The sequence below is a fragment of the Lagopus leucura genome, unplaced genomic scaffold (genome assembly GCF_019238085.1).
Source record: "Lagopus leucura isolate 7727_CA_CO unplaced genomic scaffold, USGS_WTPT01 Super-Scaffold_100017, whole genome shotgun sequence".
NCBI classification, from domain to species: Eukaryota; Metazoa; Chordata; class Aves; order Galliformes; family Phasianidae; genus Lagopus; species Lagopus leucura.
The window spans coordinates 12,538,553-12,562,380 of record NW_024962271.1 but is presented as its reverse complement, the minus strand read 5'-3'; the positions used below and the strand labels follow the sequence as shown (position 1 = coordinate 12,562,380).

Sequence of the window (23,828 nt, the reverse complement as noted above, 5' to 3'; positions counted from 1 at the left end):
GTTTTAGACACCTAGTAAAGCCTGGAACTGGGCTGGAAGTGCCTGGCAACAGAAGTGTTTGTAGGTGTCCTGTTGTGTGCTGAAGAGACTGGTTGAATGGTTTTGTTCCACATCTAGGAGAAGCTTTCTGAAGCTGGTGTGAGTTCAGGGCAAAGTTTTCTACTTTGCATGAGAGTCCTCCTGATATCCTAATCCAGCATAAGCTCTTATTGCTGCAAAGCGGGATTTCTCTAAAATCCAGAACTTGTGGTGCTAGCCTGTCACTGTTGGGCCTTTTTTCTTTAAGTCATGCTCATATCCATATGTTTGGTATTAATGCAAACCCTGCTGACCAGAAACAAGGTCTGGTGACTTTGTATGTAGTCATGGTATAAGTTTTTGGGTTTGTTTGTAGCTTTTGTATTACAGAAACTAAATCTGCGTGTCCTAGAACAACCTTTCTATCTTAGAGAACAGATTCTTAGCTTTTAAGGAAACGTATAATGACTGCACAGGTGAAATACTATCATATCCCAAGTGATTAATTTAATAGTGCCAAAGGGTGATGTGTGTGGTTTCTGCACAGCACTTAAGGATGTACGAATTAAGGCACAAAAGTCTTAATGTGTGTTGCTTTGAGGCTTTTGAAGGTTCTGCCTTGGAGATGCAGTGGTTTCCTGGGGCTGGCTGGGATGTCTCTTGTACTTCTGGAATTCCTGTTGTGGTGAAGAGGACTCTGGTCATGTAAATCAGTACAGCTGCCTTAAATATCCTTAATGGCTGCAAATGCATGGTGGGTTTTTTATCGGGAACTGTATTGATAGTGATGTTTCAGCTGTACTGAAAATCCTGTGTCTGGGAGGCTGAGCACCTGCCCCAACTGCAGCACTGGCTGTGTGTGCTGGTGGCAGCTGTGGTGTCCCCTGTGCAGCTCCTGGGTCACCTCAACATGGCTGTGGTCGCTGCTCCCCGGGATCTTCACTGAGCAAGAGCTCAGCTTTTCTCTGGTCTTGATTTGTCCAGTGCTTTTAGGTATCTTAGTATCTCTTAATTACTGCTGTGCTTTGTAGTTTGTATTGTTAGGGAGTAAGAGGTAGCTCGTGTCCACCTAGTGCCTTTCCAGCACTTCAGTGTGCAGACACAGGTGTTCTCTCAGCCCGTGTGTGGGGCACAGTGCTCACAGCAGCTGCAGTTTAAATCGGGGATTATTTCTGGGATGGGGGTTGAACTGATGGACAACTGGCTTAATGCTTGGAAAATGTTTCGTTGCTGTATAACCTGTCTCTTTAATTGCAGTGCAGCTGATTTTCGTGCTGGGTGGGGAGAACTTCTCTAGCTGTTGTTATTTGCATTACAGGGAGAAAATGCCTGATAGTACTAAAGATGTGTTTGTTCATTTTCACACATTTTCACCTTGTAACAAGTATGCGTGTGCCCCTTTCTAACAAATCAGTTCAGGCAGTGAAGCACAACTGCTGTCCTGCAGCTTCTCTGCTAGGGTAGTCTCTAGAATGGAGTACTGTGTACTTGAAGAGGAGTTTAAAGCAGCGCTGGACTTGAGAAAGGAAGAGCTAAACTCCTTCTAACTTGGTACAGAAGGAAAAGACATCCTGGTGTCACTCACCACGGTTAAGACTTCTCCTCCAGTAGCCCTGCTGGCCTGTGTCTGAAGGGGCAGGGGAGCACCAGGCATGTTGGAACCACCAGAAGACCTTTGGGAACTTCCACTGGAAGCCAGGAGTGGAGTAACTGATCTGAAAGGTGAGCTGTATTATGTGCTAAGTGATGGTTTTGTTTCAAGAAAAGGTTTCTGTGAAGGTTTCTACTGTACCGGCCTGTGGTGTAGCTACTCAAATACTGTGAATGTTCATTCTCCTGCTGCTCTTAGTTCTCTTTTCTTGGGGAGGCTGAAAGTCGCATGCTTCACATTCAGTATTTGTGATATTTAGTGAAGCAGGGACTCCTGTGGAACAAAAAATGGGCCTAGAATTTGGACTGAATGCAATGGAGCAGTGAGGCAGGGAGCCAGAAGCAGAGCACGGAACTGCAGTGTTCCTTTTTAGTTACCTTGATCGTTATTTGGGTACAGATTTCCTAAGCTGCTTAACTGAAGGCCTTGCTTGGAAATTCAATCCCTTCTAATTGTGGGATGCTCTGTCATTTCAGCAGGGAAAGCTTAATTCTGATGGTGTATGAACACCAAGCTACCGTGGGGTTGGACAGGGAATGCATGCAGGAAATTGATGGCCATACGGAACAGCTGTAACCATCTCCCATCAATTCAGAGATGTGGTTACAATTGTTTGTCTGATTGTTGCTGGGGTTTAGAAAAGACCACAATTAAAGGAAAGGCAATAACAAGAAAGGAGCTGAAATAATGGTTATTTGAGTAAGTTTTGTTTCTTTGAGGGCAGTCTGGATTTCTTAGTGAAGCCCATGTTAATAGCAGTTTACTTACGAGAAAATAATTGTATATATTTAAAGAATGCTGAATTTATTTCTAGTTCAAAATTAAGAAATGGCATCATCTCTTTTTTTGTAGATTGAAAAAGGGAAGAGTAACAGATCACCTGTAAGCAGTTCATGCTCAAAAAGGAGCTGTTCCAGGAGCAAGGCAGGCAGACAGCACCCAAACTGCACTTTGGTGCCAAATGCTTTTCTCCAGCACTCAGCTGTTATCTTTCCTATTACAGCTGTCAGTCATCTCATGAAAAACGGACTGAAAATGTTGCAGTCTCTGTCAATACTTGGCTGAAATAACATTTTAACAACACTCAGAAGTGTAATGCTTACAATTCTGATTTCTGTAAAGAATATTTCAGAAAGAGAAATGGAAGTTACGCTAGCAGGAAACATTTTAAAACTACGACTTAAACCGTGCAAGAATAATTTTTTTTTTGAGTGAGTAGTTAATGCAGCATCGCCCTGTTACCTGACACCCTGAGTGCTGATGTCTGACTGAGCTGCTTGTGATTCAGTACATGGTGTGCCTGGGAGCACCCAGCCTCGTGCTATTTTGGTGTCTGTGCCGTCGGCGCAGCCTTTGACAGATGCACACTGGGGGAGGCTTTGCCCGTATGAAGCTTTCTTCACACAAGCCTTATGATGAGTTCTTTATTGAAAAATACACTTGCAATATTTTCATACAAATTAATGTAAATGGTACAGAATAACAAGAATTGTCTGACAAGTTCATAAATATTTTTACAGGAACATCTACACCACTGCTTGACTTCAGGCCTTCTTACACAGGTAAGAACAAAAGACGCTTTTATTTTACCTTAACTGATTTTACTGCGGAATTAAGTCCTAAATCTTCCCGTTATTCAAAGGAGCGGGGATGAATGAGAACACTGAGCTTTCAAGTTCTGCTTCCTTATAAAACCTTCTAGCATCTGTGTGTGCTGAATTTTACAAGAACAACAACATTGTCCCCAGTTGTCCTTAAAGATGAATAAGCTGGCATAGGACACTAATTCTCAGGAAAGGTCTGAGCATACCAACAAGGTTGGTATTTTAGGATTAATTTAAATGAAAACAATTAGTAGATCTAATTAATATATGCATTGCTTTCTTATACCATTAGCAGGAGAGAGATTTCTCCCAGGCAGCCTGATTCTGTCCATTAAAAAAACCAAACCCCTCTCTCTCTGTCCTTTAAAACCACTCCAAAAGCACAGTGTGCATCTTTAAGAGATCGAGGCCACCTTCCTTCTACTGAGGAAGTGAGGGCCGATTCCTGACTCTCAAGCAGAGCAATCTGAAGAAACAACGCAAGCGTAAATAAAATTTCTTGACCAAAGCCCACATCCCTGACCTCCTGCATTTGTTACTGCATGCATGTAACGTTAAAATGAATTCTTAATGCCGTTTGCTGAAGGAGAGCTGTGGGATGTCAATTTGAAAATAAATACAAAAATTGGATTGCTTCCATTAAGAAAAATGGCTGAAGTCAGCCTTGAAAAAGATATTCACATTTAGAAAGTGCCATTGCAAATATACAGCAAAACTCATCTGCCTTAAAACCAATGCTTCACAGCCCTATCAAAAGTGCCACCTTTTGAACACGAGTTCACTTTAAAACATTGCACAGCTAACAACAGTGTGTAAGTGGAGTTAGCTACTTCTATACAACAGGGTGCCCAGATGTTACAGCAAAACAGCATGGTGGATTTGGTGGCACACAAAGCATCCCGGATACATACAGAATCCATACAGGTAGCTTCCTTCAGCTCTCAAAAAGCTTATTCCTATCTTCCCTTTCCAAGCAGAAAAGGCTGGACATTGCTAGACTATTACTTATAAATGATTATTTTTATGGCAGTCATTAATGCTTATTTTTTCCTTTTTTTTGTTTTTCCCCAGAACGTTTGGCTACGAGCGCCTTGGTACAATGCTCCCATGTTTGATACATATGCAACTTCCTATTACAAAGCTGAAAATGGTCAAGCATTGATGAAAACACTGTAAGTAGACTGGTTGAGCAAATAGATGCAAATACCTGCTGCTAGGTAGAAAGCTGTGCGAGGGACGCGTTCTCCAAGCAATAAAAAGCTTTGAACTGCCTAGTGCAGCCAAAGGCTGCAGGTAGGTCACCTGCCTTCCGACCAGCTTTACGACAGGCAGAGTGGAGCTGCAGAGTTCAGAACGCATCCTCCCTGTCCCTGGCACTGGGGAAGCAGAGGCTCGGCACAGCCCAGCAGGGACTGGTCACCACGGGCTGGCAGGAGCATCCCGATGCCTGCACGGCTTTGTGAGTCCATGGCATGCTCTGAGCCGCCAGCAGCAGAGAGGGCCTACCTGTGCTGAGCCCCTGCGCTCAGTGGGACCCTCGGTCGTTGGCTACATCTTGCAGTCGGCGTAACAGAGCAGTGTGGTTTTCCTGACAGATTCTCTTAGCTGGTGCTTCACTATCATCTTCTAAGAGAATGCCTCTCTTCTTGGTTGGCGTTTCTCCTGTTCTAATCATGCTGTTAATTTCCTTTAGCCTCTGGGGAGAGGTGGAAAGAAAAAATTCTCATTATTGTGGCAACAAAAAAAGCAGTGTTCTTGCTAGTCCCATTACTCTAGGCTTACAAATGCCTCAGTTTTGGAGCTTTCTGTAACAAACTAACCCTTTTAACCACTGTGCTGGTCCCATTACTGTATTCCAGAGTCTTTCTCAAGCAAGCCTTTTGTGTAAGTTTTTTGATGCTCTGCAGGTGCACGTGGAGCTGAAAGGCCTTCCAGCTGTAGTTATGGCATGTTATCTTACACCATAGGTGCAGAATTCCTATCCTGAATGAAGGTGCTGCTTGGAGAAGGCTTCTGCTTCTGGAGATGACGGGATTCAGCCTGTTCCATGTTCACCTGGTAAGTCTTTTTGTGCTAAGAGACATTTTTCCTCACTAAGTAGATAAGAGGGAATGACTGTGGTTCATGTTTGAGCCTCCATGCCAAACACCCCATCCTGTGGTGTCACTGATGTACGTGCACTGTTACAGAGGGCAGATTTAAAAGTACACAAGTGCCTTGGATACCTCATTGCTCTCCAGCTTCTTAGATCTGTAGACTGACAATCTGGAGACAATCTGGTGACAGAGTACATCTTCACAATGTACACTAGAAGGAGTGTTGTGCAGTATTCTCTACCATCACATCCCAACATAAATGACAGGATTCAGGATTTATAAAACCAAACTAACCCCCTTTAGTCTTACCTTAGATGGGCTGCTGCTGAAATAATAGAATATTTTCTCTCGATGAGAGAGAGCAGACACGTTTTTGTGGGGTGAGATGTACACCGGCTGGTTCTGAGTCAGCTGTACTCTGCGAGGAGAGCTAATTCTCACAAAGGGGTAGGGTGAGAGCGGAGGGGAGTCCGTCTGCTCAGGAGGAAAAAAAAACACTCAGCCGCTATGTAATCTCACTAAGGTGTCTACAGCAAGGCTGTTGTAAGCTGGTCATTTTAAGCACAGTTCAGATGTTTTTCTCACGGCCTTCCTTAGGACACAGCAGGATTTGTTGTACATCTAGGAAATATTAGTATTTTACTTTTTAATTGTATATGAGGCTGGTGGATGACATTCATTGGGGCCCTGTATTTCAGCAAGAGAAAGTAACAAATAGGCAGCAAAAGGGTTTAATCTTTCAGCACCAGATTATATACTTGAACTGGAATTTTTGTCATGGATACTCTTGCTTTCCTTAAGGTGAGGTTAGCTAAGGGTACTCTACTGCACACACAGTAAAATAAGATCTATTTACTAACAGAAGCACAGTGCTATCTCACCCCATTTGAAGTGTACTTCAGGGCAAATTCCTTGATCTGCTCAATGTAGATGCTGTTGTAGAACTGTATGAGGTCTCCTCGCTCTTCCTCCTCAGTATCGCTGTTTGCTCCGGTCAGGCGGGTGGGAGTAGGAGGAGCACTGCTGGGGTGGGGCACAGGCAGGGTGCTGCTGGAGCGCATCACAGGGCTGGAGTCTCTGCTGGCTGAGGACAGAAGTGCACACTCCTCAATCCCCAGCAGGGCACAGGCGCCTGCCCTCAGTGCTGGCAATCCTGCTCAGCACCCTCCCTTACAGCAGACCAGCGAAATGCTGAGTATTGCTACAGGAACACTTCATTTCTAACAGCTTAGTGCATGAGCTGAAAGTGATTTTTCTGTAGAAGCTGAGCTAAAAATCCATTTCTCAGGCATTTCCCCTGTAATTTGCCTTGTTGCCAGCTGGCCCAACTTCAACTGAGGAACGTCAGTCTTTCTTTCGGCAAATGGTAGCAATATTTGCCTTGGTGGTACTTTTGCTTTTTTAATGTGGGAATTTGTGGAATACATTATTTTTGTCCCTCCCCTCCTTGCCCCCTTTCTGTGACAGAAAACATGAAAATGTACGGTTGTACTGTCAAGTATTTGAAAGCTGGTTGTAAGAATATGCATGCTCACTTTCACTTGCTTTTTTATGCAAAATTCAGTCAAGGAAAAATGTGTTAATTCAGGTATCGAGGCTAGAATCTTTGTCCGCACTCCAGAGACATGAGCAGTGCTACACCGGATGCTGGGAGGGGCTGCTGGTGGTTTTTATCTATGAAGCCAGCCAGCTGCTGCCTCTCTGCTAAACTATTAAAAGGCACTGCTGTGGACATGCTACTTTCACTCTACATCATGTTCTCTGGTGTCCAAACTTACCTGAGGAGTACACTTAAGGTAAACACACGCAGCGACAGATTTAAAACTGCACTGTCACAGCAGGTGCAATGCTAAGCTTCACTTTGCAAAACAACTCTTGCACGTTGTTGGTACGTTCTTAATTGCAGCTAAGTTTACTTAAGAAGGAACTGTTTGGTGTGGGGGGTGACACAAAATCCAACTTGTACCCTAACTACACTGTTCTGAAAATAGGATTAAAAATGAACATCTGGAATTTGGAAACACTCACTTCTTTCTTTACTTCTCTCCTTACTTCTGTCTGTAGGGGAGTTCTGCTGGCTGCTGCTGTCACTGCTGCCAGACTGGCGGCGGCGTCTCCTGCCTTTTATCAGCACACTCCGGTACACCTGCAGGGAGACAAGAGCAGCACAGCACCTGTGAGTGATGCGCAGTTGCACAGTCTGGAAGCAACAGTCTGCACCATACATCTGCTTTTAGAACACTGTTTGACATCACATTGTTTTCTATAGGGGAAAATGCAGGCAGCTTCCTACCTGTCATCCAGTAGGTACTGTTGATGGAGGTTGTAAGTGAAGATAAGTTAAATTACAGGTACAGAAAAAGCTTTCACTAGTGCAAGATTTGGGTGCGACTGCTATTTTTAAGGACAGTGGCTCTGAGAATGCATCATTTAATATTTATTAGATGATGTCATTTATTAAATGCCTCAGTTCTGCTTCGGGAACGAGGAGATTTCTAACTGTACTTACGTGACTCTTGGCTTGCGGTTGTGTCCGGTAGCAGCGCATAATGTTCTGGAACGACCTGTCTTCCTTTGTAACCTAAGAATAGTCAGTATTAGACCTCCTGTGGTAGCTTTTGGTTGTTTTCTTCCCCCACCGTTTGGTTTGCTGAGGTTGTTTTTGGGGGTTGTTAGAGCAATCTCTGAACTACCAAGCCTTAGAAAACGTGTGTTTTTGTTCAGCTTACCTTGGCCATTACGTAGATGGCGCACATCAGCAGCTGATCCAGATGCCTGTCCATCATGATTTCAGGGCAGTGCATCAGGGAATACTCAAAACACGTCCAGACTTTTTTCCGCAGCTCATCAGATATATCCAGTTTGACAGAGAGATCCCGCAGACGAACACTTGCTAAATGATACACCTGATGGAAGAGAGACAGTGCAGGGACCGCGTCAGCAGTGCTTCTTATCCAGGTTAGAGCGCAGTTTGGACATGTGTGCTCTGTGAAACTCGTGCAGATGATAAGCTAATGACAAATACTGGAACTATCTTCTGCTTACAAGAAACAGACACTATTATACTGGTACTAATGCTAAAAAAGCATTTTTTTTTTTAATTCTGCAATTCTCCAGATTATTTCTTCAAGATACTCTTGAAGTACAAAAACAGCACCTATAGAAACCTCTGTATTGAATAAACAAGAATATTTCAAAAGTGAATTTCTTTCTTTAAGAGCCTTAAAGAAGATGGACATGTTTAAGCAGCTGCTAGCCACAGCTGTAAATCTACTTCTCAGCTAGTGACAGCTGTACTGTTCAGCTACTCTGACAGTGAGAAATTTCTGTACAGGAAACCAACCCTTCAGGTATGCATCTGAACAAACAAAACATGTCAGCTTGGAAACTAAATATTCTCTTATTAATATTAGAAGTAAGGAAATATTTCAGCATCACAGAAGAGCTACCAAAATACAAACTAAGCAGGCTAAAAAGTACCTTTCTAAAGAAGAGGGAAAGCGAGCCCATCTTCCGGGAGCGAGCGGCTGTGGCAGTGAGGTGCTGGGCTGGCCTTGGCTCCCCAGAGGTGATGTGCTGAACAGTGACCTGTCCTGGGAGCTGCAGCGTTGCCCCTGACACCTGAGTGCTCAGAGTGCCCGTGAGAGCCTGGGCACTGAGGGGCTGAATGGAGCCAGAGACAGCTTGAGGCTGGGCCCCTACGTTTACCTGCACTGGGAAGAAAGTTATTCCTCCATTTTCATTGGCGATACCTGTAATTTAAGGAAGAGTTTGACATAAGAGCAAGGTGGGGTGGTTTGTTTAGTGTGGATGGTTGTTTCCTGTTAGAGCTTTTTCTTAATAGTTCAGTAACACTTAAATTAGTTGCTTATAGTTTGTAGCATACTATAGAGACAAAATGTTTTATGAAAGTACTTGGAACTTCTTACCATAAGGAGACAGGAAAATAACGGAATTGAGCTGATCTTTAACTGTAATGTCACTTTCTTCCAGTTGAGGAAGCAAAGGTCACTGCAATAACCAAGTCGCTAATCCACAGTCAGTGAACATCTTTGTGCCCTGTGTCTTGTCTCTAAATTCCACTGATACAGTTCTTCCCCACTATAAATTCTTAAGCCTGCTTTTCTGCTCTGGGTGTGCTGTTTTCCCCCCACCCCCTGACTGTATACTAACATCTGGATAGAAATTGGCCTCATCTGACAGCAGCTCTTCTCTTACCTTGTACAGGAATGGTCACAGTTTGCCCATTGTTGGCTGTTACGGTGGCGGTTGCTACTGTAACCAATGTCTGACCAGGCACTGGAGTTACTGACACTGCTTCAGGATTCACGTTCTGCACAGGCACCGTATTTACCACGGGCTGCTGGGAAACTCTGACTGGAGTTCCGTTGTCGGAGGTATTATCGTTATCAACAAACAACCTTCTCCTGGTAGGGTGGGCTGTAGGAGAGCTGTATCTGTCATACAGGGTAGTAGGAGAAGATGAAATGCCTGTGGATTTAAAAAAAACCAAAATCTTATTGTAAAATCCCTTATAATACAAATAGATTTTAAAAAATGTGATGAGACCCCAAATGTGACAACTGGAAGCATTTAAAATTAATGTCTACATCTGTGGCTTACAGATTATGAGATGACTTGATCTCAAATAACACAGTGCTGAATATCTTTTCCTCAGAGACTGTATTATGCTTTAGTTCCCCAGAAAAAGCCTGAAGCCTCACAGAACTAAACATACATTGGAGCTTCTAATCTGGTGTAACAAAAAAGCTGCTCAGGTGCTACTGATCAGAACAGATGTACTTAAACACATACATGTGTGTACACAGATGTCCTTTGTAGATATAAGCTCCTGAAACCAGTGACAGAGGACTGTTTTGATCTGAAATAACGAATGTTTCTGTCTTAGACAACTGATGCGACTATGCAAGTTACAACAGAAATAGCATTTACAAGTGCCTAATTCATGCACAATTGTACATAAACCACTAGAGCAGCTTCCTTCTGTACGCCATTCAGATTTGTAAATACAGGGCATGGTGTAAGAGTGATAAATACACTGTGCTTAAAAAACAGCTCACCTTTTCCCAGGCCTCCGGTTTCAGCTCGGACCTCATTTAGTCGTCTTGGTGTCAGTGGAGAACCCACAACACTGTTGGCAGCAGATCTCTCAAAATACTGAGGTGGCATGACCTGAAATAGTTGTACTGTTATTAGTGTGTCTGTGGCACAAATGATTTTTAGAACTACCAGTCTATGAATGTTGAACAGTGAAACTATACGGAGGAAAAGAAAAATGAAGAACATTGAAAAATTACTGTAAACTTAACTTTAAAACTTCGTAATGATTGTACTACTCTAGAAAATACAATCCTGTAATAATCATTCTGTGACTGTAATTAAGAGTCTGTTCTTAACCAGACTCCTGTAGCAGTCTTCTCAAGTGTGACTGTTTCATACCTCCTCTGTGTTCATTATTCACTGTGCTCCTACTCTAAGCAAACACGGGGTGAGAATCACATCAGCTGGATGCCTGTGTTTGGACATCTCTGCAGTGGTAACAGGTCACACACAAACACATGCAGCTCTTTCTCTGCCCCGCTTAGCTTGTAGGGAGAAACTGAACTCTGGGCATACAATGCTGATGTCCACTCTCCACCATTCTGTTTGAACAGATGTGTTAGGGGTACAGAGACGTGCTCACCTCTTCGCAGCTAGGAACTTTGTTGTCGTTATCTCTGATTCTGTCCCACAGTATGGACTCCTGTTTCCAGGCCATGCTTTCCAAGATCTGTTCTTCAATATGATTAAGGTGTTTTACAACTTCCCGACAAAGGCCATCTTCTGCTCTAATGAAAACCTCAATTACCTGTAATGCAGAGAGCAATGAAGTCCTTGTGGTACTGAATAAACCAGTGACTGAGTATAATATTCTTGTTTTCATATATTTCTTCTTACAGTGAAATTAGATCCTAAATGTTCAAGGAAGAGACTAGTACAATTATTAGACTGTGTCAGTATGGTTCAATTGTCTGGTGGGCTGCAAGTTTATCTGAAGACAGGTACGTGTATCTTGCCACAGCAGCAGTGAATGCAGAACAGCTGCAGCAGCAGCTCAGGATCCCTGGTCACTAGCTCAAGATAAATGACAATCCTTAGTCACTTGCACACTGCTCCTATGTGAAACTGATTACCAGTAGTCTGATCTTTAAACGCCCAAACCAGCTGTAAAATACTTTCAAGACAAAAAGGGGCAATGCTAAGAATGAAGAGTTAATACACATTTAGGTAAGGAGATTATTTAATATAAGCCAAGAGTACACAGGACTTGATAAACATTTCTAGCTCTTACTTTACCTTATAGAAGTGATAAACTGGAATGTCAAATATTTCAGTGATGAAGGGAAAGCTTCCAGGTAACTTGTACGTGAAGGTGACAATCTCAAGGCAGCACGCCAGCAGGGAGCGATGAAACACATCTTGCTCCAGTACTGCCTGCAAGAGAGTTGCCCAATTTAATGCTTCATTTACAGTGTAACAATAGAACTGCATGATGCTTTCTGTTCTGCCTCAACAGTGAGATTAGAAGGTTTTTAACTAGACATTTGCTTTTGTACATGATAGGACAGAATCCAAATTAAGACATCCTTATTCTTTGTAAATTTTATATATCCTTTTTGTTCGCAAAGGTGAATAATTTCTTGGACAGCTTTTCTTCCATTCAGGAATGCCTTCCGACTACTCAAGAGATTTACTCATCTAAAATAGCATTATCCTGTCCTATAAATATTTTCTTTGTTGCAGATCCAACTTTAAACACAAGGTGCAATTGGAGGAGTTGTCCTTACAGATAAGTCTGCATCTCCCAGTCTCCTCCTCTCTTGCTCAATGACCAACTCCAAAACCTTGTAGTAGAGTACCTCAGCACGACGAAAATGCTTGCTGGCCACATCTGCAGGAATTTTCAACAGAAATAATATTGTGAATTGTGATAAAAGAATCATTATTTATCTTAATCTACAGAGTTAAAACAACAGCTTATTGCATGGATTTCTGTGCAGCTGTGGCTACGCTGCTTTCAGGACTAAATGGGACTCATGTTCAAGGGTTAATGTTAGCCATGGAATCTCTCTACTGCACTGAAACGTGATTGCAGAGCACAGCAGCTTCGTACTGAACTCAGAACTTGGTAAAAAAAACACCATGTGTAAGAACAACCCTTATTACTGCTAAAATAAAAAGTATTTCAAGATCAGAAAATACAGTGTTTGGAAAAACCTCTGTGGGGATCCAAGCACTCTGCAAGACAAAGTGAACAACTGTGTTGATGAGCACAGATACAAAGTACAAAGCACCTATTCTTAAAAAATTTTAATTACTTTTTTTGACAGAAATGCACACTTAGATTTGAGAGAAGAAAAACAGTTCTGAGAGCTTTTCTTTCCTCCCTTTTGTAGAACATAAGAATATCAAATTCCAGTAATTTATGCCAAGTATGATTATGAAAGTTTATACAGGGTTGAAAGTTGCTCTATCTGAAGACTAGCAGGAAAAGACAAGAAATAGAAAAGACTCTTGTGCAAAAGCACAGTGTCTACATAAGACAAAGGTTACTTAGAAGAGATCAGTATTTTTAAATGCACATAAATTCCAATTTATGTAAGTAAAATGTTTCCCACCTTTGGTCAAATTACTGAATTCTTCTTCAGACTGCATGCTCTGGCAGTATACTTCACACATCTCTTTCACTCTGCTTGCAATAGACTGTGAAGGATCTCTGGAACATGCCCTGAAAATACAAGCTATTTCAGTGTCCTACTTCTGCTAAGACAAATACACACACAAAAGAAACCAACAACAAAAAGACCTACAATACAATTAAAGCATGAAGCTGTGAAATATCTTTGATAGATAGCAACGCAAACACACCCACACAAGCCTTGCTGCACATGCACTACAAGACAGCTACAGCATATTATACTTTAGTGAGTGTCAACTCTTCTTAAGAGTTTAATACTAAACACATTCCATGCAATATAACAAGTGCTTTGTAACATACTGTACCTGAGCCAAAGACTTATGTACACGGAGAAAAAGAAATTATTTTTGATCTCCTACAGAATAGAGTGAGTTGCCAGGTAGTGAAGCTGGCTAATTAGTAAGAAACATCTTGAAACAGTTGCATTTGCATTTTGCTGTTAGGGAAGCTCAGAATGTTGGGTTGAGAACGCTGTGTGTTCTTACAGCTGTCAATCTCTCAAGGATTGTGTAGAAATAAAGACAAGAGTCTCTGAAGTTAAATGTCCCTCTGGCTCCTATTTCACTTCAGACTTCCAGAACTTAAATCACACTATTTAACAATAACATTTGTTATTATAATTTCACCTTTAAATGAGTTTTTTTGTTAGCTACGCATCAAGCTTACCTGAAGATTTGCTCCAGATTTTCACTGGGGGCATTTTTCAGCCCTGCCAGCATGGTGTGAAGGCGGCTCAAGCTGTAGGTCGCGATGGAAACAGGTGTCACATAGGGGTTGCTCTCCTTCACGTACCTGCGGCCAGTGAGGGGGGTCGTCATCCGAAGCGATTTAGACTAAAAAGGAAAAAAAGCTTCTGTCTGTACATTATTACAAAACGTAGAGCTTCTGAGAGACCTAGGCAGGTGCTAGCATTGTTTCTTAACTGGTTATAATATATATCTGGGAAAAGGGAGCAGGAATCAAACAACCCAAACCAGTTCACTCTCAGTAACAGCCAGCAGCCACAGGTCTATCTGTCACCTGGATGCTGGTGTCAAATACTCATGTACAAGTGTCTGAGCAGTGACAAAATGACCTCACACTGAAACACCAGAACTGGACAACTCCTTCTCCACAAAACCTGCAAGGGACCGTGCCAGACTCACTCTGTCAAAGTGTTGCTGTAAATTATGCTTCACTTGTACTCGCTCAGCTGTTTCCACTCCTGAGGGTGTATTTAAGTACCGTGTGAGAGTTCCAATTTCTTCATCTGCATCTTCCCCGAGAAATATTCGCTCATCGAGATTTCCTACTGACAAGACATACTCCTCATAGGCCTTGTTGATGGCTTTGCTATGGAGGAAAAGAGAGAGAAAACCCCTTTAATTAGACAGTGCTTTCTTTACCTGCTTTCTGACTGAACACACCTCTGCCCTGTCAAAAGGCTGCCTCAGAACGAACTTTAGCCTCAGTTAAAACCTACAATACCTTAAACATGACAGTGGCATTATTCTACCTTTGTAATTGATGCCCTGTCACTTCATATGGCAACAGAAGGAATGCAATACAATGCAGAGAACTGGTGGCATTTGGCTGGAAACTCCTCAGAACTTATGCAGCATCACATCGCCATACACTGCACTTGCCATTTCTGTACCATTTAAATGCACAGCTCAGTACCTCTAGGTTTAAAAAGCATGAAACATTACCACACTTGGTTCTTCCCTCCTCCCTGCCCCCACTCAGTGTGCCCCACAGCCTTTTCTTCCAAACACTTTACATTACATAGAAAAAAACATGGAAACATAAACAGAAGCAGACATTAAGCAATGCTATATTGAAAATGCCTCAGCCACCAAATAGCTGAAACACCTTTTAGTATAATATATGAACAGCAATACGTATATAAAGTAATAGTGGTAAGACACAGGTAATAACCCAAAGGGACACAGATGCAGACCAAAGCACAGGCTGACTCACAAGCTATCTCCAAAGTTTCCAGGATCTAGAAATCCAGTCAGATTTTCATCTTTTCCTTTTAAAAGCTGTAAGAGCAAAGAGAGGACATTTCAGTTGTTAAAGTTCTGAAGATAACAAGGAGGGAAACATTTTTCTGCATCCTGAATGCACTGACCAACCTTCTTGTCAAAAAGTTTCCGAATGTATGGCTTCCAAAAATGCTCCTTTATGCCTTTTGCTTCTAAAACCAATCCGTAATGTAATGAACACAGCTTTTCAATGATGCAGGGAGGATCAGATGATGCTTTATAGTCCTTACTATGAAAGTCTTCAGGCAGACCTATAAGTACAAATAGTGATGTTTAATTTCTTATATTCATACCTTACTAAACTCAAACTCTTTGCTATGTGGCCTAGGCAGTCTGAAATTAAAACATGAAGTTTGTGCCCTTGAAAGAAACGCAGTGTGCCCTCAATTGGATCATCTTATCAAAACTGCCTTTCAAGTGACAAACCTAAACAGCTGAGATATTCGGTGATAGAAAATATCAGTTCTAGCAGAAAAATGATGAAGCACCTATGAGTGGCAGTGTTTATTCAAGTTGGAGATAATGGTCCCTGCTCACATCCAAGCCACCACAAGATAGTGAATACTACAGGATACTGAAAATGAGGGGTAAGCATTGAAAGAGTTACACCCAGGTTCAGAGGAAGCTTCTCACCATCCGCTCATATGTTCAGTTACCAAGTCAGCCTGTGCTTCCATTCTTTTCATAAGGAACAACCCAAAAGGGAGAGAAACAGTCAGGGTGCCTGCTTTGTATCTGAGCACAGGATCTTCCCAAACTGCTGCCTGGGATCTCTACAATGTGACCTGTCCCACAACGACTGGGTCATTACACAGTTTCACTGCCATTAACATATCATTAACAAAACTTCTCCTCTGGAAGTCCTTCAGTGGTACTTCCATAGTTCACTGAGATCTTGACAGAGTTCAATTCTGTGTTCCCATGTCACGCTGGTAGAAATAAAACTGCATAGTCAGACAGAGAAAATAATTCCCTCTACTACATATCTCCATATCCATTTCAACTGCCTTAGAAGTTCATGCAGATTTTAGATAAAGACTTCCTTTTTTTTTCCAACATACCTTTAAAATTGGGATTCAGAAGTTCTTTATGGTTAGGGCACTGGAGAGCATTTCCATACACTAGATCCAAAGCACATAACAAGAGATGATAGGAATTGACCAAGTCATCACTGATCATGGGAAAATTACCTTTGGTACAAGAAAGATAAATGAGATTAATTAAAATCAGCATCGATTTGAAATTATTTTACAAAACAAAACTATCCAGACTTGTATTTCCAATCAACAGTGGAGTATTTTAAGCACAGGTTTTGGTGACTAGATTGTCAATATCTGGATAGAAACACAGGAAGTAAATGGACACACAGTTAAAATGAAGCACATATAATTGCTTTGGTTCACATTTACATTCAGTTTCCTGATTCCATGTTTGTGAAACAATAATTTCAAAGTGGATAATTGAAGCTATTTAAAATAATGAAGCTGAAATGTAATTTGTATTAACTGTACATTTTCATCAGTTCTTTCCACACCATTACATCTTCATGACAGAAATCGAAGTCCTAAACAAATACAACAGCAAAATGTCAATCAATTAATACCTTAACGAAGTGATGCCGTAACAGGATCTCACAAGCATGAAGTCTGGCATGGCAGTAGCTACTGACAGCCAAGTCAAAATAGATCTCATTCTACACAGCCAGTAGTTTCATAAACAATGTGTGAAGTCAGTGACATTCCAAACAACAGTTCAGTGCTCCCTTCCACAGCCAAGCATGAAATAATACAAACCAGTCATATTGATGTAAAAGAGATCTTCTTTTTTAAATTTCTATTTTAAAGAAAGTACAATGTTACAGAGTCTACAAATAAATTCATGAAAGCAGCACACAAGAGCAGCTCTATGGCTATGAAGGTCACTACCTTACTTTGCAGCATATACCAAACGTACGAACGAGTCTTGTGCTTTCTGCACTTGTGAAACCAAACACAAGATGCTGAAGCTTGCAGAAAGATCATGGTGACAAGCCTCGACTTGCTGCTGATGTGTGGTTGCCATGATAAGGATTACTGCCAGCCCTCAAAACACAGCAAACAAATGGGGAATATTTCATTCCTCCGGTGGTATACATTCAGTTTGTATTTTTGTACTGCTTTATACACTTCATACACAGTCTTGTACTCTTAATGCATTTACCACTAGTCACTTGTTAATTCTGCAGTCTGTTAGTACTGTAAAAAAACTGTCTTGTAAAACCTGATGGGCTGTTATCAACACTGTGTTCTAGTCCACAAAGTTAATTTGTACGTCTGAAACTGCCTGCCAACCAACAAGCAGTTAATGGTGACCTACTCAAACATACCAAGCAATAACTCAGCAGGAACAAGACCCTCTCAGACCCTCTGCTCCTGTTCAGGAGCAGCATGCAGCCTGTGCAGAAGCAGCAGCTTCCATACAGGACAGCTGTTTGGTACAGCACCTTTTATACTCCTGCAAAGATCCAGGGGTATTGCCAGTAACTTTTCCAAAATGAAGCCTGCTGGCAACCCTCTGCTTTGTGGCAAGAAGAAAGGCTAAGCTGGACAGGACAAAGCTACTGCCAGAAATTCCATACTGAGACAACCTACTGCAGTCTATCCTCAGAAACAACCAGTGAGACACATCACCTGCACTGACTGACCTTGCAATCCCAAACAATCCTTCTCCCAGAAGAACTCTCTGGAAATTACAGATGGGACAGAATACTACCTAACTTATGTTCAAAGAATTCCCAGTGAACTCATCCTACTGTACCAGAATCAATTCCTACTGATGAAAGACTGTAAATTATGCTGTATGGCTGAACAACTGAAGCCTAAAATTTTGGGGGCTTCACTGTCCCTCATGCAAAAGGATTTACTTCTGCTCCCTTCTGTCTTTTTCTCCAATCAGTCATCAAGAAGAAAAATGACTGAAATCCTCTGCTATTCGTATTAGCTTTAAGGGTGCTTTTACAATAAAGGCAATAGATGCATGGCAATATATTGGCTCCTCCCTGCTTTGTTTCCATGGAAGCCTGTTAACACAGCATTTCCATGTGTATATTCCAAGGGAATCTGAGCCTGCAAGACAGCCACTTACATACCTACTGCCATGTCCAAAAAGCAAACGACAATCACCCTTGTGAAAAAGATGCAGACCTACTTAGTAATGCATATAATTATTCAATACAATTACTGTATGCACATTTTTGAAGGGTGTGTATGAGCAGGGGTAGATAAAAAATCCCAATGCTACTTGTGACAATGCCATGAAAGTAGCCTCAGCTACAGTTTCATGACACATCTTTGCTACGTTACAGAAAAAAATCCATTACATATTATCACCACTGCTGGAAACGTACAAGGAATTTAAAGTCATCATCGTCGATAAAACATAATACTTTATATTAATTACAGCTGTCTAAATATGAATTCACTAAAACTCTGAGCTAATTTTCCCTTACAGCTTAAATTGCCAAAACACAGGGAACACAGGAGCAGTATTTCAGCTGAAGCTACCGACGTGTTGGGACACACTGCTTACCTCAGACACGTGGTAAAACACACCGCTGCAGAAACCTAAGTGCATTTGTTCAGGCTGCTCCAAGAAGGCTCTTTCTACTAAGGGCCTGCAGCTATCTCATGTTTACAGACTGATACAGACCAGTTTTTTGTAGTATTCAGTCTCTTTGCAATCTCTTACCTTTTGCATGAACAAACAGCACCCAGCAAAACTGGAAAACTTCGGTTACTGTGCACGGCTGTCGCCTTTTGGGGAAAAACACAGCGAGAAGACACAAAAGCTCAGTGAATTACGACAGACGTTCCAGCATTCTGAAAGAAAGTCCAGCTTTGCCATAGAGCAGCTAAAACCATGGCCCTCCCCCCAAAAAACAAAACCAAAAACCTGACTGAAGTAACACCGTGGCTGCTCAGAGCTTTACAGCAGACACAGCGGAAACCCCAGCCTCAGCCAGCACGCAATTCAAACATCACGACACCAACAGAGCACCACACTCAGAATGCCTTCTGAAGTCTTCTGAGCAATGTAAGCACGTGTGTATGTTCTGCAAGGCATGCGTTACACAGCATGCTGGCATTAACAGGCTGTTTGCTCACAGACTTCACCTACATACTTTGGTAAAGTGTTTTGTCCCGTAGAATTTTACACACTATGGAGAATTCTGAAATACGGGGTTTACCAACATTAAGTTCTACTAGTTTTGACTGCCATTCGTGAGGCCCTTCCCTCTGTCCATCAGGAGTTCTGTACCGACCTGGGGCTACTTACTTCTTAGTTCTGCTACTTACACCAGTTTTCCTCAGCACCCATCCTAAACATCCTTAACTTCATAATTCTGGCTAGTAAGTTCAGCCACTGCACTTGGAAACAGGAAAATCCTGGCACAGTAATCAACTCATCTAAACTAGTATTATTTTACTCATTTGCAGTACATACTTACTGCAAGGAACATTTAAAAACAAGCAACAGCCCCCACCCTTCTCTAGCACCCCTTTTTGTTCAACACCCCTGCTTGTTTCCATGTAGCACATACCTGAAGTGCTATCTCACACACCACATCCCAGCCTCCAGACAGTACGTATGGACAAGAAGGTGGCAGCAGATATGTTTTATCCGGTATGATCACAGTCCTTCTAGAATTAGTTCTATTTTAATTCTCACTACCAGTTTAGACCATAAGACAGGTGCGAGCCTCAAAGCTAAAAGTTTGCACGACGCAAACAGTCCTTATTGGGTTTTCTCTGTTTCTGGAAGCACCATTTGCTCCATAATTCTGTTTTTAGTATTATTTATTTTATTTAGCACTATATACCAAAGCTGGAAATTCTTCTTTCATTCAGACCAAATTCACTCACAGCAAGGTCATGATCTCAATTTCAGCAGTAGTTCTGTCAGCCTGAACTCATTTCTTTGGTTACTCCATCAGGTTACATGTTAAATGTTAAAAGTGTGCACATTTCACACAAAAACTTGGAATTACCCTCTGACTTAATCTTCAAAATAAATTCACACTTTGCTATCCAAACAAACTTGCAGAGCTTACTCTTCTAGCTGCAGAACTGCACACGTGCTATTATTTCAACATCGTGTGCTCATCTCAATATATCTGCAACTCAATATCGGTCGCAACTGCCACCATGTTATGCTCACAAAAACAATCAAGCCAAGAAACTGAGAAACAGAGAAATAAAGCTACAAAGTAAAATATGCATAAGATCTGTCTCTATAAAGAAAAGTAGAGGAATTAATAGGCAGGTCACCATGCTAAGCCATTCTACTGAGGCTGTACAGATCATAAAGGGATCTGATTCTTTCAGCCTTTTCCTCCCTACAATAGCATTTCTTTCACCTAAGGGCTGATTTTCATTTCTCCCTTTTATCTTTCTCCTCGGATCACAGAAGCTTATCAGCTTCAGGGCTTTGTGCACCCTGTCAGATCTGACAGACCAGAAACAAGATTCCAAAATCACTGTAAGCAAGGCCCAACCTCTGGTACCATAAAGAACTACTATGAAAATAAGTTAAAATACAATTAAAACAACCAAACAACTTCATCATGTTTTTGTAACTGCAACGGTCAAACATCAGTCTGTCAATAACAGAACCATACCTCTGTTTTCTTCCTCTCTGTTGACGGGGTGGATCTTCCTGAGGGTATCTGAACAAGTCCTGAAAAATGGGCTCATACTTCTTAAAAATTACTGCAGAGACTGTAAAGTTTCTCTCCAGTCTTTCAGTCCTTTCTCGGAACTGGGAGGGCAGGTTTGCCATGTCTTCCCATTTCTTCATCTTGTTAAAAAACTCAATCAAGCTGAAGATATCAAACAGATTAGATCTCAGAGGGTTGGCTGTTTGCTTCTGTTTTCACTTTGTTTTGCAGAAACGTGCTCTAACTGTATATTTATTTACAGCAAAAGTACAACTTATACTTTCCAAACTACTGATAACAGCAACATTGCAAACATGACAGTAATAGTTTTAAGTGCTGAGAGCCAGCTCCTCATTTACAAACAAGAGCTGAGACAACTCACAGCACGCTGCCAGCCCCTGCTGATGACTGCGTTAACTCTATGTTGTGGTTCTTGGCTTTCCTCACAAGGACACAACCAGCTCTCCAGCAGCCCGGTTACTATAAAGTCAGATTCCTGAATAAGTAACTTAAGTGAAACAAAATCTGAACTCTGCCGAACACTAAAAAGACTCTGCAAAGTGTGAAAAAACAAAGGAAGTGTACCAACAACGTGTTTATGTTCATAAAGTTGGCTTACACTGCTTTTCACTGCTTTTCTACCCATATTTTTTTCAACTTTAACAGTCTTTCGTAACCCAAAATGCAGAAACTGTTCCACTGTACTCAATTCCTTGAACCTCCAATTAGCAAAGAAATATTTTAAAAGTAACTCTTTGGATTGTTTCAACAAACAGCAGCACTCCAACAGTAAGGGGAAGAGAACTCCATGTTCATATGAACGTTCCAGTTTCTGACAGTCTGATGAATTGCTACCACACAACCATACTGCTGTCATCAGTTTCAGGAAGTTTTTCTTCATCATTCAGTGGAAAAAATCATAGAATCATAGAATGGCTTGGGTTGAAAAGGACCACAATGATCATCTAGTTTCAGCCCCCCTGCTACGTGCAGGGTTGCCAACCACCAGACCAGGCTGCCCACAGCAATCAATCATTTGATAAAAGTTCATCAGAATCCAGCATTACTTTTGTTTCATAAAAGACTAAAGGACAGAAAGTGAAATCTTCTCACCAAAATGAAAAATATTACATTTTCAGAGCCAATTAAAAGCATCTATCCACATGAGAAACCTACACTTTGTACACTCTTTAGAAGCAGACTGTTCTTCATGGGTCACCTTCTCTCACTTTTGAGCATAGGAACTCTCCAATTTTTCTCTCAGAGATTGGTCAGACACTGGAATGGCTGCCCAGGGAGGTGGTGGAGTCGCCATCCCTGTTCAAGAGGTGTCTGGGTGCGGAGCTACGAGATACAGTTCAGGGGCCTGTGGTAGCAATGGTGATGGGAGGACGGTTGGACAAGATGATCTTGTAGGCCCTTTGTAACTTTACTATTCTGTGATTCTATGAAATTTAGAACGCATGAATGAAAAACTACCCTACCTGCGTGGCAATGAGCTACAGCACAAAGATCCCTGCAGTATAAATTCTATCTCTAACAAGGACATCTGGACTTTGTTCTTAATTTCTACGTTCTTCAAGGTGCTTTAAATTGTCTGAACTGAGTTACCTTTGTTCGGAGCAGCGCAAAATGCGGGTCAGGGATACGTAATTACCCTCAACCGTCCCCCTGCTGACGGTCGGGATGGCTTTCCTACAGGCCACGTAGAGGGCACACGCCAACCAGTGCAGCTCATTGCCCTGTGAAGCAGAACGCAATGCACGTCAAGCCCCCTCCGAGCTGCCGGCACCTGCAGCTCTGCACCCTGCACCAAGACATGGAGACAGTGCCACAGATGGGATGTGCTGCACCAGCAACACCATTTTTGTTCTGAAATCCCTACAGCTGTGCCGTGCTTTCAGCTACCAGAAGTCGGCACGGCACCAAGCAGCAGTGAGAGCAGTGAGGTAGGGCAGGAAATGACCCCACTGCCCCACGGATCGGCCGTGAGGTGACGGGGCTCTGTACCAGTTCGGTGTATAGAGAAGACGTAAATAACGACAGCCACCGCTCCATTTCATCTAAAAGTCCTTCTGCCCTCGTCTGTGGGACGGCACAAGCATGGTTCCCACGTTTCTCTCTCACACACAACGGTCGCTCAGCTCGGCGGCTGACCGCACGAGCCGATCCCAACCGAGCCGTGCCCAACCCGACCCTCGCACTGAGGAACAACGCCATCCCGGCGCTCCCCCATCGGCCGCCTCACGCTCCCGCCCCGCCCCGCCGCCCCGCCCTGCTGCCCCTCAGCGGCCGCGCGTGGCGGCACGAGGCCGTTACCCCGACCCCCTCCTCCCCACCCATACGCACGGCGGGCCGCGCTCCCTCAGCGCTGAGGAGATGCCGCCCCCCGCCCTCAGCCCCGCCGCCCGGCCCCGCGCGCACCTCCAGCGTGTAGTTGCGCTTCATGCTCTGGTAGCTGAGCCAGGCCTCGGAGCGGGCGCGCTCGTCCATGTTGAGGCTGCTGCAGAGTTCCTCGTAGCGCTGCCGCGTGTCCCCTTCCTCTGCCGGCGGGGACGGGGCGGCGGGGATCGCCCCTCCGGCCCCCGGCTCGGCCTCGGCCTCCTCCCCGCCCGACATCCCGCGCCCCGGCGCTAGGGGGCAGCGCGCCCGCCGCTCACTGCGCCTGCGCCGCCGCCCCTGGGGCTCGCGACGCGCGTTCGAATCCAAACACCCCGGCGCCGAGCCACGCCCCCGCCCTCCGCCGAGCCGCCGCCTCTGATTGGATGGCGAGAAGAAGCCCGACCCGTCTGCTTTGCGGCCCTGCGCAGGCGCAGCGCGCTCACGTGACGTCACGACTCCGCGACGGCGCGACCTATGACCCCGATCCCAGGGTGCACCGCGGCCTGCAGCGTCACCACGGCGGCGTCAGCAGCGCGGGACGCGGAATGGCGGCGGGGCCGGGGAAGCCAGCGGGGCAGCGGGAGCCCAGGGCACAG

At 43.3% G+C, this 23,828-nt stretch overlaps 1 protein-coding gene and 1 long non-coding RNA gene across 3 annotated transcripts; one reads left to right on the top strand and one right to left on the bottom strand.

Annotated features, from left to right (window-relative positions):
• Nucleotides 1-3,079: 3,079 nt before the first annotated feature.
• On the bottom strand, nucleotides 3,080-23,443 carry RBL2 (RB transcriptional corepressor like 2). Of its 2 annotated transcripts, none has more exons than XM_042877281.1 (22): nucleotides 23,275-23,443; nucleotides 22,462-22,592; nucleotides 20,812-21,012; nucleotides 18,882-18,946; nucleotides 16,217-16,345; nucleotides 15,246-15,406; nucleotides 15,088-15,152; nucleotides 14,274-14,460; nucleotides 13,795-13,961; nucleotides 13,049-13,158; nucleotides 12,218-12,321; nucleotides 11,727-11,864; nucleotides 11,074-11,238; nucleotides 10,451-10,562; nucleotides 9,588-9,860; nucleotides 8,850-9,121; nucleotides 8,099-8,275; nucleotides 7,879-7,950; nucleotides 7,398-7,515; nucleotides 6,251-6,453; nucleotides 5,679-5,843; nucleotides 3,080-4,969 (listed from the first exon to the last, which is right to left on the bottom strand). In XM_042877281.1, the coding sequence occupies exons 1-22, from the start codon at nucleotides 23,341-23,343 to the stop codon at nucleotides 4,799-4,801; spliced, it is 3,255 nt and encodes a 1,084-aa protein (XP_042733215.1). In that variant the 5' UTR covers nucleotides 23,344-23,443; the 3' UTR covers nucleotides 3,080-4,798. The 2 variants fall into 2 exon arrangements, with proteins under 2 accessions (XP_042733215.1, XP_042733214.1); XM_042877280.1 differs by having other exon boundaries at nucleotides 7,422-7,515; nucleotides 23,275-23,436.
• On the top strand, nucleotides 4,343-13,664 carry LOC122183389. The gene is made up of 3 exons (XR_006180252.1): nucleotides 4,343-4,445; nucleotides 5,241-5,331; nucleotides 7,434-13,664. It is a non-coding gene; the product is annotated as an uncharacterized LOC122183389 (long non-coding RNA).
• Nucleotides 23,444-23,828: the final 385 nt, after the last annotated feature.